The 12428-nt window shown below is 41.1% G+C and overlaps 1 protein-coding gene across 7 annotated transcripts in view; it reads left to right on the top strand.

Annotated features, from left to right (window-relative positions):
* The window catches only part of LOC128755417 (uncharacterized), a 35769-nt gene extending 24011 nt beyond the window's left edge, over nt 1–11758 (top strand). For 4 of the 7 annotated variants that reach the window (XM_053858850.1, XM_053858852.1, XM_053858851.1 and 1 more), the window contains exons 18-43: nt 20–289; nt 423–563; nt 1161–1265; nt 1345–1497; nt 2046–2153; nt 2212–2340; nt 2513–2556; nt 2733–2885; nt 2951–3070; nt 3178–3216; nt 3296–3421; nt 3545–3644; nt 3976–4119; nt 4195–4229; nt 4368–4532; nt 4625–4759; nt 4910–4948; nt 5025–5168; nt 5292–5365; nt 6428–6451; nt 6654–7080; nt 7796–9361; nt 9448–9541; nt 9697–9795; nt 9873–9994; nt 11242–11758. In XM_053858850.1, coding sequence (XP_053714825.1) covers nt 20–289; nt 423–563; nt 1161–1265; nt 1345–1497; nt 2046–2153; nt 2212–2340; nt 2513–2556; nt 2733–2885; nt 2951–3070; nt 3178–3216; nt 3296–3421; nt 3545–3644; nt 3976–4119; nt 4195–4229; nt 4368–4532; nt 4625–4759; nt 4910–4948; nt 5025–5168; nt 5292–5365; nt 6428–6451; nt 6654–7080; nt 7796–9361; nt 9448–9541; nt 9697–9795; nt 9873–9994; nt 11242–11325 — 4640 coding nt within the window. In that variant the 3' untranslated portion in view covers nt 11326–11758. The remainder of the gene's footprint in view (nt 1–19; nt 290–422; nt 564–1160; nt 1266–1344; nt 1498–2045; nt 2154–2211; nt 2341–2512; nt 2557–2732; nt 2886–2950; nt 3071–3177; nt 3217–3295; nt 3422–3544; nt 3645–3975; nt 4120–4194; nt 4230–4367; nt 4533–4624; nt 4760–4909; nt 4949–5024; nt 5169–5291; nt 5366–6427; nt 6452–6653; nt 7081–7795; nt 9362–9447; nt 9542–9696; nt 9796–9872; nt 9995–11241) is intronic. The other 3 variants (XM_053858854.1, XM_053858853.1, XM_053858855.1) reach the window with 3 other exon arrangements.
* The last annotated feature ends 670 nt before the right edge of the window (nt 11759–12428 follow it).

Genomic DNA, 12428 nt, shown 5'->3' with positions numbered 1-12428 from the left:
AATCATCTCTTTTCTGAAGGTCCTGCTGCTACAGCAAAACCAGAAACTGCACGTGAACCTTCTTCGCCTGCTGCACCTGAACTTCCTTCACCTGCTGCTCCTGAACTTCCTTCACCTGCTGCTCTTGAACCTCCTTCACCTGCTGCTCCTGAACTTCCTTCACATGCTGCTCCTGAACCTCCTTCACCTGCTGCACCTTCAGCAGCAACTACAATACAGGCAGAAAAGTTGAATCCACGTCCATCGCAGACTGCACAGGAGTGCACGGATGTAAATAGGCCTCTCATTGGTGAGTGTTTCTATCTGGAAATGTGATGCCTAGATCGTTATATGGTGGTGTCACTATGAAATATTAAGCATCAATGAGTTTATTTTAACCTGTAATAGTTAAGTGGTTCACAATTGACTGATGCATTTTGAAGGTCCTGCCTCTACAGTGAAACCAGAGAAGACTGAACCTCCTTCAGCTGCTGCTGAGACAGAGAAGCAGAGGAATGCGTCAAGTGTACTGGATGGCTGCAAGGATGCGAATGAGTTGCAAAGTAAAAAGCAATTCCGAAAATGTACCGTCTTCATCATATTTCTATAGTAGACAATTCTTTCAAACCTCTGTTAAATACGCACTCAGGCGACCACCTTTTTTGTCTCCAGGTGATACAGAATGTTCTCTATCTATATTTGTAATATTGCAACTCTGGGTTTAGCAATGTCACATTGTCTTGTCACTGAGACGGCAGCACGCAGGTCTGGTCGAGAGTTTTTGTAAAAATCATTTGCAAAAGTGACTGACTCACATGATAATGATGGATGATACTTCACTCAGATTGCAGTCACGGACTTAAGATGCTTGCTACTCGTGATGAGCGGATGAGGCTGAGGATGGAGCAGTGTCTTCATTTTCAGAGCTCAGTAGGTGGCACTGTTGGTATAAAAATTATGTGAGCATTCATGACAACTGTCGTTCAAATCCAAAGATTCCAGAGCGGGCAGTGCCATCTTTGAAAATAAGGACGTTTCATGAAACCTCATAAGCCCATCACTGCTTCCTATTTACATGGCAACATATCTGAATCAGACCACCTTCACATGGATCCCAGTTGTAATTGAGTGTTCAAGTGTAAGAATCTTGGTGTTAGTGATTGTACTGTCCTCAAATATAGGCATCAACAAGCAGCACCAGGACAGCAAACCAATGTCCACTCAACAACAAACAAAGCAAAGCCAAGATGTCTCAGTCATGACAGGCAAGGTTGAGATGAATCCAGGTTAGTAAATTATTTGCAGAAACTTCAAATGCTTAGTAAGGTGTTCTTACGACTTTTTCAAATTTGACTATTTCTGTAGGTCCTGGTTCGACAGCAAAGATGGGGACCACTCCAACGCCTCCTTCACTTTCATCCCCTTCTGCACTGACAGAGCAGACAGACAAATTGAATAAATGTCCATCCAAGAATGTACACAAACACACAAATATCAATAAGATACAAACTCAATCTGGTAAGTATGTCATCCTGCAAGTCTCATGTTAGGTCAGCAATGTGCATCATATATACTGCAGTGCAGAGAGACCACTTCTAAAACGCCTAGTTTTGGGGGCTGTTGATCTGTGCACACTGTGAACGGTACATACTAGTTCTCAGTTCTGAACCAGGTTGTGCGGGATAATTTTGTGCAAAGTGCGATTATAGTCCTCAAATAGCACTTTCACATGGGGGATCGAAATGTGCAAGGGCTGTGCATCCTCAGGTTCAACCAGTTGCAAAACTGATGTTGGTCCTGTCAGCAGCAGGAGGATGAGTCTCTCAAAACAGAGATCCTGACCACCTTTCGTATGTTAAACGTTTTGTGAGCATTTGCCCATTTTGTGAGCGCTGAAAGCTTTTCCTTCTCTCAATTCTGCACTACCATCTGCTACATAGCTGGATAGGTCCAGTTGGATAATCTCTTCTCAACCAACTGATATGAACTGAATCTGATCTGGGGCGCCTTACATATTGCTTTGGAAGTGCTGTTCCTGATTGTTCTCTCTAAAATTATGGTCACAGGCATCGCCAAGCCGGCCCAGCAGTGCAAGCCAGAGTCTACTCAACCGCACACAACACAGAAAAGCCAAATTGGACCACCACAACTTGGGATGAAGAATTTGAAAACGGGTAAATTGCCGCCTACTTGAACGATGTTGATTGCAAATAATTTGCCATTTTTCCAAAGGTCCTGCTGAACCAGCTAAGCCACCAACAACTGCTACGTTGGCAACGAAGCAGACTGCAATGCCGGGTTCCTTCCGGTCACTGAACGTGTTGGAGTGCATTAATGTGAGCGAGTTCCAACGTAAACTAGGTAATTTTTCCAATGATCCCATTTTACACTTGAAGGCTTTTTTGTTCCACTAGTAGCCTAGCGCAGTGGCACTGTGAGTTACCAGAGGCAGGAAATAGTAAATCAAAACAAATAATATGTGTTTATAATTGGGGTGATTTTGGTTTTCTAAAAATGTTTTTATTTTCTGCAGAGCGTTCTTGTCTTCAAAACCTCCGTCGCATGAGCAAAGAGAAGGTATTGTATATTATATCGATGCAGTCTTGGGACATTGATCACAAATCCAAAACTGTTGTGTTGAACTGGGTTTTGGGCTTGTGTGTAAGAAAAAACATTGCAGTGTCTGTGGCTGAATCCTTCTCAGCTGCAGACTCAGCATTTTTAATGGTCGTCTTCTCTTCATGTTTCTTCAGTTCATCTCACTTAATAAGAGGCAGCTGTTAATCACCAACTTGCCCCAGTGTGACAATGGCAGCTACACAGAGAATGACCTCATCAATCTGATCAAGCCGCACATAGGGAGGTCTGGCATCAATGTAGTCTGCATTATGACTGAAGCACGGCTGGTATGTCCACCACAGTCGTCCGTCTATTGAGAAGTATATTTGTGTTATGTTTCCTGTCTTTTCAGGCTGTTGTCATCTTTCAGTATGCAAAATACCTGTATGATGTCATCCATTCTTCTTTCACTTTGAGAGGCCGGAAACTGAAACTTCAGGTTTTGAGTGTTGACACAATAGCGAGCTCACCGGTAAGCATTTGTCCTGTCTTGGAAATCAACTACTACATAAAATAAGATCTAGAAAATGGGATCTCAGAAATAACTGCCCCCCCAAATGTCTTTTCTTCTTGTTTCAGTTGCTGTTTTTTAGGTATGTCATCAAGCAAGTACAGCATGTAAGTGATTTCCCCTTAGTTGCAGAGACTTGAACTGTGGCCAGGGTCAATGTTTTTTACTGAAGATTTTCTTTCACAGAATCTGGTCCCCAATGGCTCCAAAACAGTCTATTTCAGCGACATCTCCCAAAGTGAAATCAAAGACATGATGGAAGCATTAAAAAGCAACACCTCTGTTCTGCACTTCCTGCCACTGCTCAACAAGGCATGTGCTCCAGTCATGATCAATTCTAAAATGCTGTCATGAGAAAGCAAAAATGCATTTCTTTTTATAAAAAGCCATTACCTACAAAGCAAATAATACATTTGTTTTGTTTATTTTTTGTAGCTTTTTATAGAATTCAAAACTTTTGAGGGTTCAGATCAGTTTGGACTTTGGCTCCACCAACATAAGCAAGCGTTTGGGACGAGGGTTCGACGGCTACAGGGTAAGTACATTCACATATGGCAGAAGCCAGAACCTCTCCATGAGCTCTTCTTCTGCTTCCATCAATTGCTAATAAATATTTTTGGTACTGTCTCTGATACGTACTGTTTAACAGAGCATGGCTTTTTTGTTGTTAGTGTAAAATTATATGTATTGTGGTGTTTGAATCTGAAACTGAGACAACCGGCCCTAGAATTTAGTTCACCAGCTGCCACTAATCTTCCCATCTTGTCGCAACAGTGTGTAATAATGCAATACTTTTGTTATTATTGTTTTTCTGATAACGGTCTATAACTACGCATAAATGACATGAATGTCTTGTTTGTCATCAGTGCCAAAACAGACAGTCAAGACGCCTGGAAAAGGTGCTGATACAAGCTCCAGAATTCCGAGCGGTTGTGATCCTCCATTTCAGTTGACACTGTCAAGCAGTCCTTATATGTTCATGACGGTGACGCCAACCTTCTGCATCCCAGGTCTGTCTTAATACGTTTTCTGCATATTCATAGTCATAGTTATCGTTGACAGGGTTTGTTTCTCTCTCTTACTAGAGTATGTAAGTGTCAATGAGGTGGCAGATATTGAGGTAAGTGTCTTCAATTCAGCAATAAAGTTTTAGGAGACTGCTGATGACGTGTGACCATGAAATGAGGCTTGTTAATGGAGCTGTAAAAGTGAAGGGTTGATGTTCCCATAAATATATGCAGTTGACTTTCTTGCACAGAGAGTCAAGAAAGATGGTGCCAAGTTCCAAACTGTTATGTTGACCGGTTTACCAGTCAAAGGATACACATTCAAAGACATTGTTGAGCTAGTTGGGACGCATTTTCCAAAGACGAGTCAGGATCTACTCATCCACAAAGTGATTGTTCTCCCTCTGCAGCGAAGGGTAATTACATGAACATCAATTCAGAATGAAGTGTTATTTTCTCTTCATTGTTTTTCTGTCCTTCCTTTCTCTTATTTTGTGTTATTTTTCAGGCCTTTGTACATTTCGATGATTGGTCCTCATGTTATGACTTTGCCAGCAGTCACGTGAAAAGTCCCATGAGTGTCAAAGGCGTGAAGCTCTATGTACACTTCGTCATCAATGACTTATTCAATCCTTGCAATGAGGTACTTGTTTCATCATGACATCATCTTCATAGCTTTTGGACAAACTGGCAAACTGTCATTTTCCATGTGAAACCACTGTGATGTTACCTTCTCTTCTACTGAATGCTGCATTGAAGCTATATTTGACATCCATATTTTTGTTCTTTGCAGGAAAACATGTACACGTCCATGATGAAATTGAGCAACACTGTAAGTTGCCGTTCTCTCTAAATGTAGACTGTCAATGTAAGATATTGTCTTCCGTCTAAATTCATGTTTTTTCCAGCCTGTCAGAGACCCAGAATCGCTGACTGAGCGCTTGCTGAATGTGTGGATCTTCCAGTTCACTGATGAAGTCTTTGAGCGTGTTCTGAAAATGGTGACATCAACAATGGGGCCTTATGACAGCATTCTGCCCCTTGCCAACAGGGTAATAAAATGTTTGTACATTTTTGCGACCATCATGCACAGATGTTTCTAACAACCAAGGGAAGGAAAAAAATGTGTCATTTGAAACAGAGACTTCAATTAATTTCTGTGTTCTTCTCCACAGATCTGCTTTGAAATGACCAATGCCAGTGACGCGAACAAGACACCTCGGAACCTTCCCTCACAGCAGTTTTCCATGTACGCAGTGTCAGTGCATTTGGTGGACTCAATTTGAAATTTGAGGAAGCGCTTACTCTGTCTGTCTCTGTCTGTGCTGACGCTGCATAGACATTTTGCCCAAGTGATAAATGTTGTAGTGAGCATCACTGATTGGCTGACGTCTTTTGGAATCTCACATACTCAGAACAGGTTTCCCTAGATTAAAACTTTAAATGTTTATTTACTTGTTTGTGCAAAAGACAACAAAAATGAACGATACCCAAAACTTTAAAACGTATCAGTCACTGAAGTATTTAGAGCAAAAAGTTGCACGTCCGCTTGGACAGATACCACATGATACCACATCGCACCAACTCCTGACTACCTAGACACTCATTTGTAAAGTGCTGTGTACACTATGTACAGGTCTGTGTTCAATTGTTCGTGTAAAATCTTTGGAGCATAGGGAGAGTTTGTCAATCCGGTACTTTGTCTGGATTTAAAAAACAAACCGTAGTTGCAGGGTCTTTAGGAAAGGCAAGTACCGTTCTTGTTCCTCTCACGTGTAGATAAAAAGCGGTTCATTATTGTTTGGGGAAATTTGTGACCACAGTAAAGAAGTCTTGAAAGTCCGTCAGTGCAATGGTAGAGGTGTTAATACACTGTGGTGCGTCATCCCTGAACGTGCTCATGATTACATATGAAAATCTATATGTAAAGGAATAGTGCAAAATGTAGCATATTATAGAGACTTGTTGTTCCTGAAATGCATGACATTGTTCTTTTACAGTCCAGTAAATGTGAAGGCAACGTATCATCTTGCTAATCCTTAGATTTTGGAGACCATAATAGGGACCCTTTAAAGGTTTGATACATGAACTGAAATGTGTGATTCTTGTCAGATCACGTTCATCAATCACCTGCGTTTTTTGAAACTTCAATGGTCATGTCTCCATCATTTGTTTAAATTATCACTGCATCCATGGTTTGGAGAGCCCCACAAAAATTAACTGGGACCTTTGAAATTTGCCCAAGAAGCACATCATATTGTTTTGTACTTGACTGAATCTTAACCTCTTTTTTCCCCTTTTGTCCTACTAGGAATCCAACCTATAGAGTTGAAAGGTAATTATTATTTACATATATACATTCTGTATTTTTTACTATTTTATAATTTGGTTCTTGATGTTTATCCCAATGTTTTACATTAACATAGATTTTATGTGAATGGTCTCTGATAAGCAGATACATTTTAAAAAAAGTTAAATGTATGAAATATTCTGCTTCATTACTATTTGAAATTATAATCATTTGTTCTTATCCAAAGTTTGCTAAGTCTCAAACAGCGGCTACAGAACTCCATAGAGGTGGAAGAACAAGGAACTCTTTCCCTAGCTGTGAAGCAGGAGGAACAACGTTCACTGCCCGATGTTTCAAATCAAGTGTCAAGGTCCCTACAGCAGGCCAGCGGTCAAACTCCTCAGTCGGCAGAAGCTGGTAATCCTGAAATAAATGATGCCCCCAAAATGGCAGAAAAAACAGAAACAAAGGCTTCTGTAGATTCCAAACAGGATGAGACAAATGAGAGCATGGAGAAAACTGAAGTGGAAAAGGAGGTGCTGATCCCAAAATCTCAGAATGATGGAAATAACATCATGACAGTGACGGTTGACACAAGTGATGAGCCCTGCAAACCAAGAATTCATGAGCACCAAAAGGACACAGGCCACACGTTTGACAGTGAGAACAAAGAGGTGAGTTAAACCCGTCATTGCCTGCTTCATATCTACATTACTCAGTGGATTCACTTCCTTTGTCAAACGAAATGATGGCAAAAGACTGTGTTTTGATTGTTACCTCTGTGGTAGTAATTGAACCCGCCAATCAATATACCGTTTCCATGGAATATTTAATGTAAAATCAATATTTGCATTATTGAAGATTATGAGGCTTCAGACGTGAGCGTGACCAAACCCGTTTCCTAGGAGCATGTGTACAAACAACTGTTTATCACTGAAAGAGAGCTGTTTAGCATGATAATGTTCCTGTCTTTGATCTCACTTGTGGCTTGGTGACTATCGTGCATGTTGTGACAAGCTTGAACCCAGACTTCCTCATATGAAGACATCACTGTTACATATATTTATGTGGGCTTGTTTATCTTGCTTTGTGGGGACCAATTCTTGACAAAACACAATTCTTGTGAGGGCCTTATGACTTTGTGGGGACATTTGGCTTGACCCCGTGAGGTTAAGCCTCAATTTGAGGATGAAGAATTCAAAATAACTGGGTCCTTATAATTAGGTTTAAGTTTGGTTCATGGATATGGTGAGCCATTTGTTTTGGATGGTTAGGTTTAGGATGAGAGGCTGAGAAGGCAATGACAAATCTGTCCCCACAAGGATAGTAAAACAAACGTCTAAGTCTGTGTGTATGTAGTGATTAAAATCATGTTTCAACCCCAAACAGACTTCCTCTAAATGGTTGCCAGAGGAGAAAAGTGAGGCCCAATGCACAGAGATGAGCAACTCATTGAGGCATTCTTCAACATCAGATTCCACAACCAAAGAAGCAGACAGCGTGCCCCAAAATGGCAGGTTGAAGGTGATGGAAGAGAACAGACTGCGTGCTAAAAGCTTGAAGTTGTTAAACCAAGACCCTGTAGGATCTCCTACTCAAGATGTGGATCACAAACCCACTGGCAAAAATGGTGGTTCATGTTCAACGGAGAAAGGCGATTCAACTGAAAAAGTATTAACAACACACAAGGAGCAGATGTTTCCTGACCGAAATAGTGAGGTCTCAAACTCCACTCCTGAAATGACTGGTGATGGTTCTCCATGTGAGGTAATCAGATTTTTGGAAAATCAAACTACAGTTCAACAGAGATCTGCCTTAGGAGAACATGAAGGGTCATTGTTGACATCGAAGGAAGCTGAGGCAGCATGTGATGTCCAAACAATAGTGGAAGAAGGCAAAACTTTGACATCAGAAAGCAGCAAGTTTTGCGAAGGCCAACCTGCCCAGCTGCTCGCTGACAGCGCTGAAGTGATGGATGTCAGTAAAGAGAAGAAGCTGCAGAAACTGGATGCAGCAGAACTGGTTTGCGAAAATGGTGAGCAAGGTCTTTCTTCTACTGAGCAGAGCAGCACATCAAAAGGGGATGAGACAGAAAACAAATCAGCAGCTGTAGCAATGAAGGACAGCCACGTAAGCAGCACAGCATGCGAAGGACAACTGGCGCAAAATATCAGCAACCTTCAGACACCAAGTAAGTGTTCCAGAGGAAGGGCAAGGTCAACCATCACAAGGACCCTTGCAAAATCAATGGAAAGAACAGTTTCAGTCTCTTTGGATGAAGATTCAACTCCAGCTAGAGTGATGATTACACGGTCTGGCAGAAGGAAGCTAGAAAATGAGCCTGTAAGTCAGCGTTTATATAAGGTGGTGGTGACGGTTCAGAATGAACGGATGGCAACAAGGAGTCGCTCTCTCTCTCCAAGGTGCACGGCACTGAAAAAGAATAGTGATGTGAAAAAGGGAGTTACATCTGACTTATTTGTTAACACCAATACTGAGAACAAACTTCCCGTGAAGCGTAAAAGGGGAAGACCAAAGAAGGTCAGAATGAACCAAAGTGAGAGCACACTGCCACAAAGCGACAACGTAAACAAGACAGAGGAGTTGGAAGAAGAAGAAGAAGCAAATGAATCTCCTTCAACGGGACCCAATAAGAAAAGATTGCAGAAAGATGAAAAAATATTTGAAGAAAGTTGTCCAGTTAATATAAAAACGGAAGTGGTGAATGAATCATATTCAGACCAGTCTATAGGGGGATCAAACACTTCTTTGCCAACCACTGACTCCACGATGGAAGGATTGAAACAGGTGGATGATCAGGAACTGGTGATAGTTGATAAGAGGGAAGAGAAGAAAGAGGTCGTAAAGAAGATGGGTTCGGATAAGGGTGGAGATCTGGGTGATCTGGATCCGAAGGTCAACAAAAAAGAGGAGGAACGAGGCGCTCTTGCGCAGGTGACTGTTACAGATGTTTACAATTGAATACATTTAAAATGTCCATTTTTTTAAAGACTTAAATATTTCCTAAACATGTTCCCTAGACATTGCGGAAGTCTACAAATGATGGTGGTGGGCAAGAGCAAAAACAGCATAAAACCTTACAAACTACAAAACGGCAGCATGAGGACAACAAAGGTTGGTGGTTTGAATTTGATGATCGGAAAATCTATCTTACTATCATCCTCTCCTTTTCTGACAACGAATGAGTCACATTTCTCTCTCTCGCGTTGTTGCTTCCAATTGGTGAGACTCCTGTTAACAGCGAAATGCTGGTTTCGTTTTGTTGGCAGGTGATGGCAAACTACAATCCAAGACTGAGAGTAAGCGTTTTTGCCCTCCACACCCCACTGTTGTTCAGCTCCCCGAATTCAACCCGGACAAACCTTTAGGTGATGCCATCAATTTTTTTCCCACCGCATGGTTGATCAGCCTGGTTGCCTTCTTCTTAAGCTTTCTTTCCCTGTAGGTCAGGAATTTATTCAGCCAAGAACAGGGTACTGTTGCAGTCTCTGTGCAATGTTCTACATTAAAGAGAAGACTGCGCTGGAGCAACACTGCTGCTCCCAGAAACACTATGACAATCTGAAGGTACGGGACAGAACACAAAGAAAACAAAGGGTTGTTTCCTTGATGCACACCTCTGACTGTATGCTACTGATTTTTCAAAGCCCACCACCAGTGTGCTGTTGAAATTGTAGAAAGTCCCTTTTAATTCAAAATGACTTATAGCTACTGGGCACTATTTGCAGAAAAGAATAGCAGAAAATTATTTTGTTTAAAAGTGATGGGGCGATTGTTTCAACATTTTTAGGTAATTTAGTGAAAATGCATGAAAAGAAAATGCAACTTTATGCTCATTTCCATTTATTATGATGCGACCATTGGGAGAAGAGTACGCCATGAAATTATGTCATCGTAGAGCGTCTCTGTCACAAAACAAACAACACACTGGAGTGACGTCGCTGTTTCCCATCCAGAAGGGGAGTTTACAGGCAAATGTTTTCACACTCAATGCCTCAGCTTGTGTCATAACAATAAGTGTCCCTTTGGAGCCAATACATTTGGTTCAACATGTAATTTTTAGCCAACTATTAAACAATGAGGTAAACCTTGATGCTCTAGAGCAGGGGTGGGCAATTCAATGTCCTCACGGGCCACATTATATACTCCAAGTGGCCCTCAAGCCCAAAGGAAGTAGGCGACAAGATGGGGAATAAAAATGTTGACATGATTGGAAAACTAAAAATTATGTTGTAAAAAATATAGGCAAAAAAATGTCTTTTGCTTGTGTCTCTTTTCATTTAAAACATTCCTTTTAAAGATTCTCAATGTGTCTCAGACATTTCAAAATCTAATTTCAATTCAACAACAAGAAATACTAAAATTGTCAACAGAAAAGACAAACAATTGAATAAAACAAAACAAGGACGTTCCACTCGCAACGGACCGAAAAGTGTAAAAAAAAATCATCTGAAATATTACAGCAGGATCAGTTTTACATTTTTACCACGAGTCTGAGAGGGCCGCATAAATGTCAAAGGGCTGCATTTGGCCCCAGGGCTGCACTTAATTCAGGTCTGCTCTAGAGTGTAAGTAAAGGTTCTGTTAGCTTTCCTTGCAGACAGCCGTTGGTGTTGTGGGTCAGACAAGAATTGTTATTCAAGACCTACCAATGTTTACAGTATCACTACCATTGTAATGCTAATAAAGAGGATGGGGGATGAGTGGAGACATTTGTTCTGACTGTAACATCTCTATCTCTTCTTCTCTCTCCGCCCCAACCCCCACACGAACTCCATCATCATCATCATCATCGTCATCACCACCACCTTCAGGCTTACTACCAGAAGATGCAAGTCATACAGTTGAGTTCATCTGGGAAATCACCTTTGAAATCGAGACCGGGTGTCAACTCCTGAGGTTGTTACTAATTGTAATCCGCTGCAATAATGTGTAGCACTGTTTTGATGCTGCCAAAACTACTGCTACTATCAAGCTACCTTTGTATACCTGTTCATTTTCCCAGCATTACATTGTGGCACATGTGATCAAAGAGTGGTGTCTTCCCATGTTTGTTCAACGCAGTGTTAATGCTATTTTGGTTCATGAATGCTTTTGTATCACAATTACATTCATTGTCTACACACAGACTTCTCTTTTTATGTTTTTGTTCCAAGTCCAAAACACATTTTTACTGTTCGGTGTGCCTCACTGTATTTTCCTGTCATTTGAGTGTGTCTTGTTGCTCTTTGTATAAAAGGTATTTTCAATGAAGAATGTTTGCTATTGAAGTTGGTTTGTATTTGAAGTGCATATTTTTTTGTATTATTTTGAAAATGAATGTTTGAAATAAATAATTTCAGTTATTCTGTTTGAATATTGATTGGTAGAGAAAAGTGTAACACCTTAAAGCAAAAGTTTCCATTATTTTGTCCAACCCCTGTAACTCGATGTCAGTCACACTTAAGTGAAATCTAACTGTCCACTCAGGGAGACAATGATGGACAGCAAATGGAATAGCATTTTGCAAGACACCCCCCAATAAAGGAGTGGCTCTGCAGGTGATGAACAAAGGCGTCTTCTCAGTTCCGAGGCATTCTGCATGATGTCTTGGTCACTTTGTTGGCGGTGCTTTCACTTTTGTGTCTACAACCCACCCAAGTGGCTCAGTTAGTACAGCTCATTCAGAATAGCACACCAGTGCGAGCTGTCAGTGTAGTGTCCAGAGCATGGAGACGCTACCAGCAGACGGGTCATCAACCTCAATGGATTTATGTACTTATTTTGGTCATAAGATCCTGCCAGTGTGTGTATAAGTACCATGCTCTAAATGCATGCATTTGTGCAGTAAGTAATACATTTATGCTTGATTGTGAAATGGTGATAAGTTCTGAATGTTTAATGGTTATCTGGACTTGTATGGATGCATCCATTCCTAGCTGGGGAAAGATGAGGATGCAAGAAGGCCTGCCACCTTGCCAACAGGCAAGTGACACACATCAAAGACATTAAAGATACACAA

Source organism: Synchiropus splendidus, chromosome 3 (genome assembly GCF_027744825.2).
Source record: "Synchiropus splendidus isolate RoL2022-P1 chromosome 3, RoL_Sspl_1.0, whole genome shotgun sequence".
NCBI classification, from domain to species: Eukaryota; Metazoa; Chordata; class Actinopteri; order Syngnathiformes; family Callionymidae; genus Synchiropus; species Synchiropus splendidus.
Note: the sequence above shows the minus strand (reverse complement) of the source record. Positions and strands in the feature narration are given on the sequence as shown.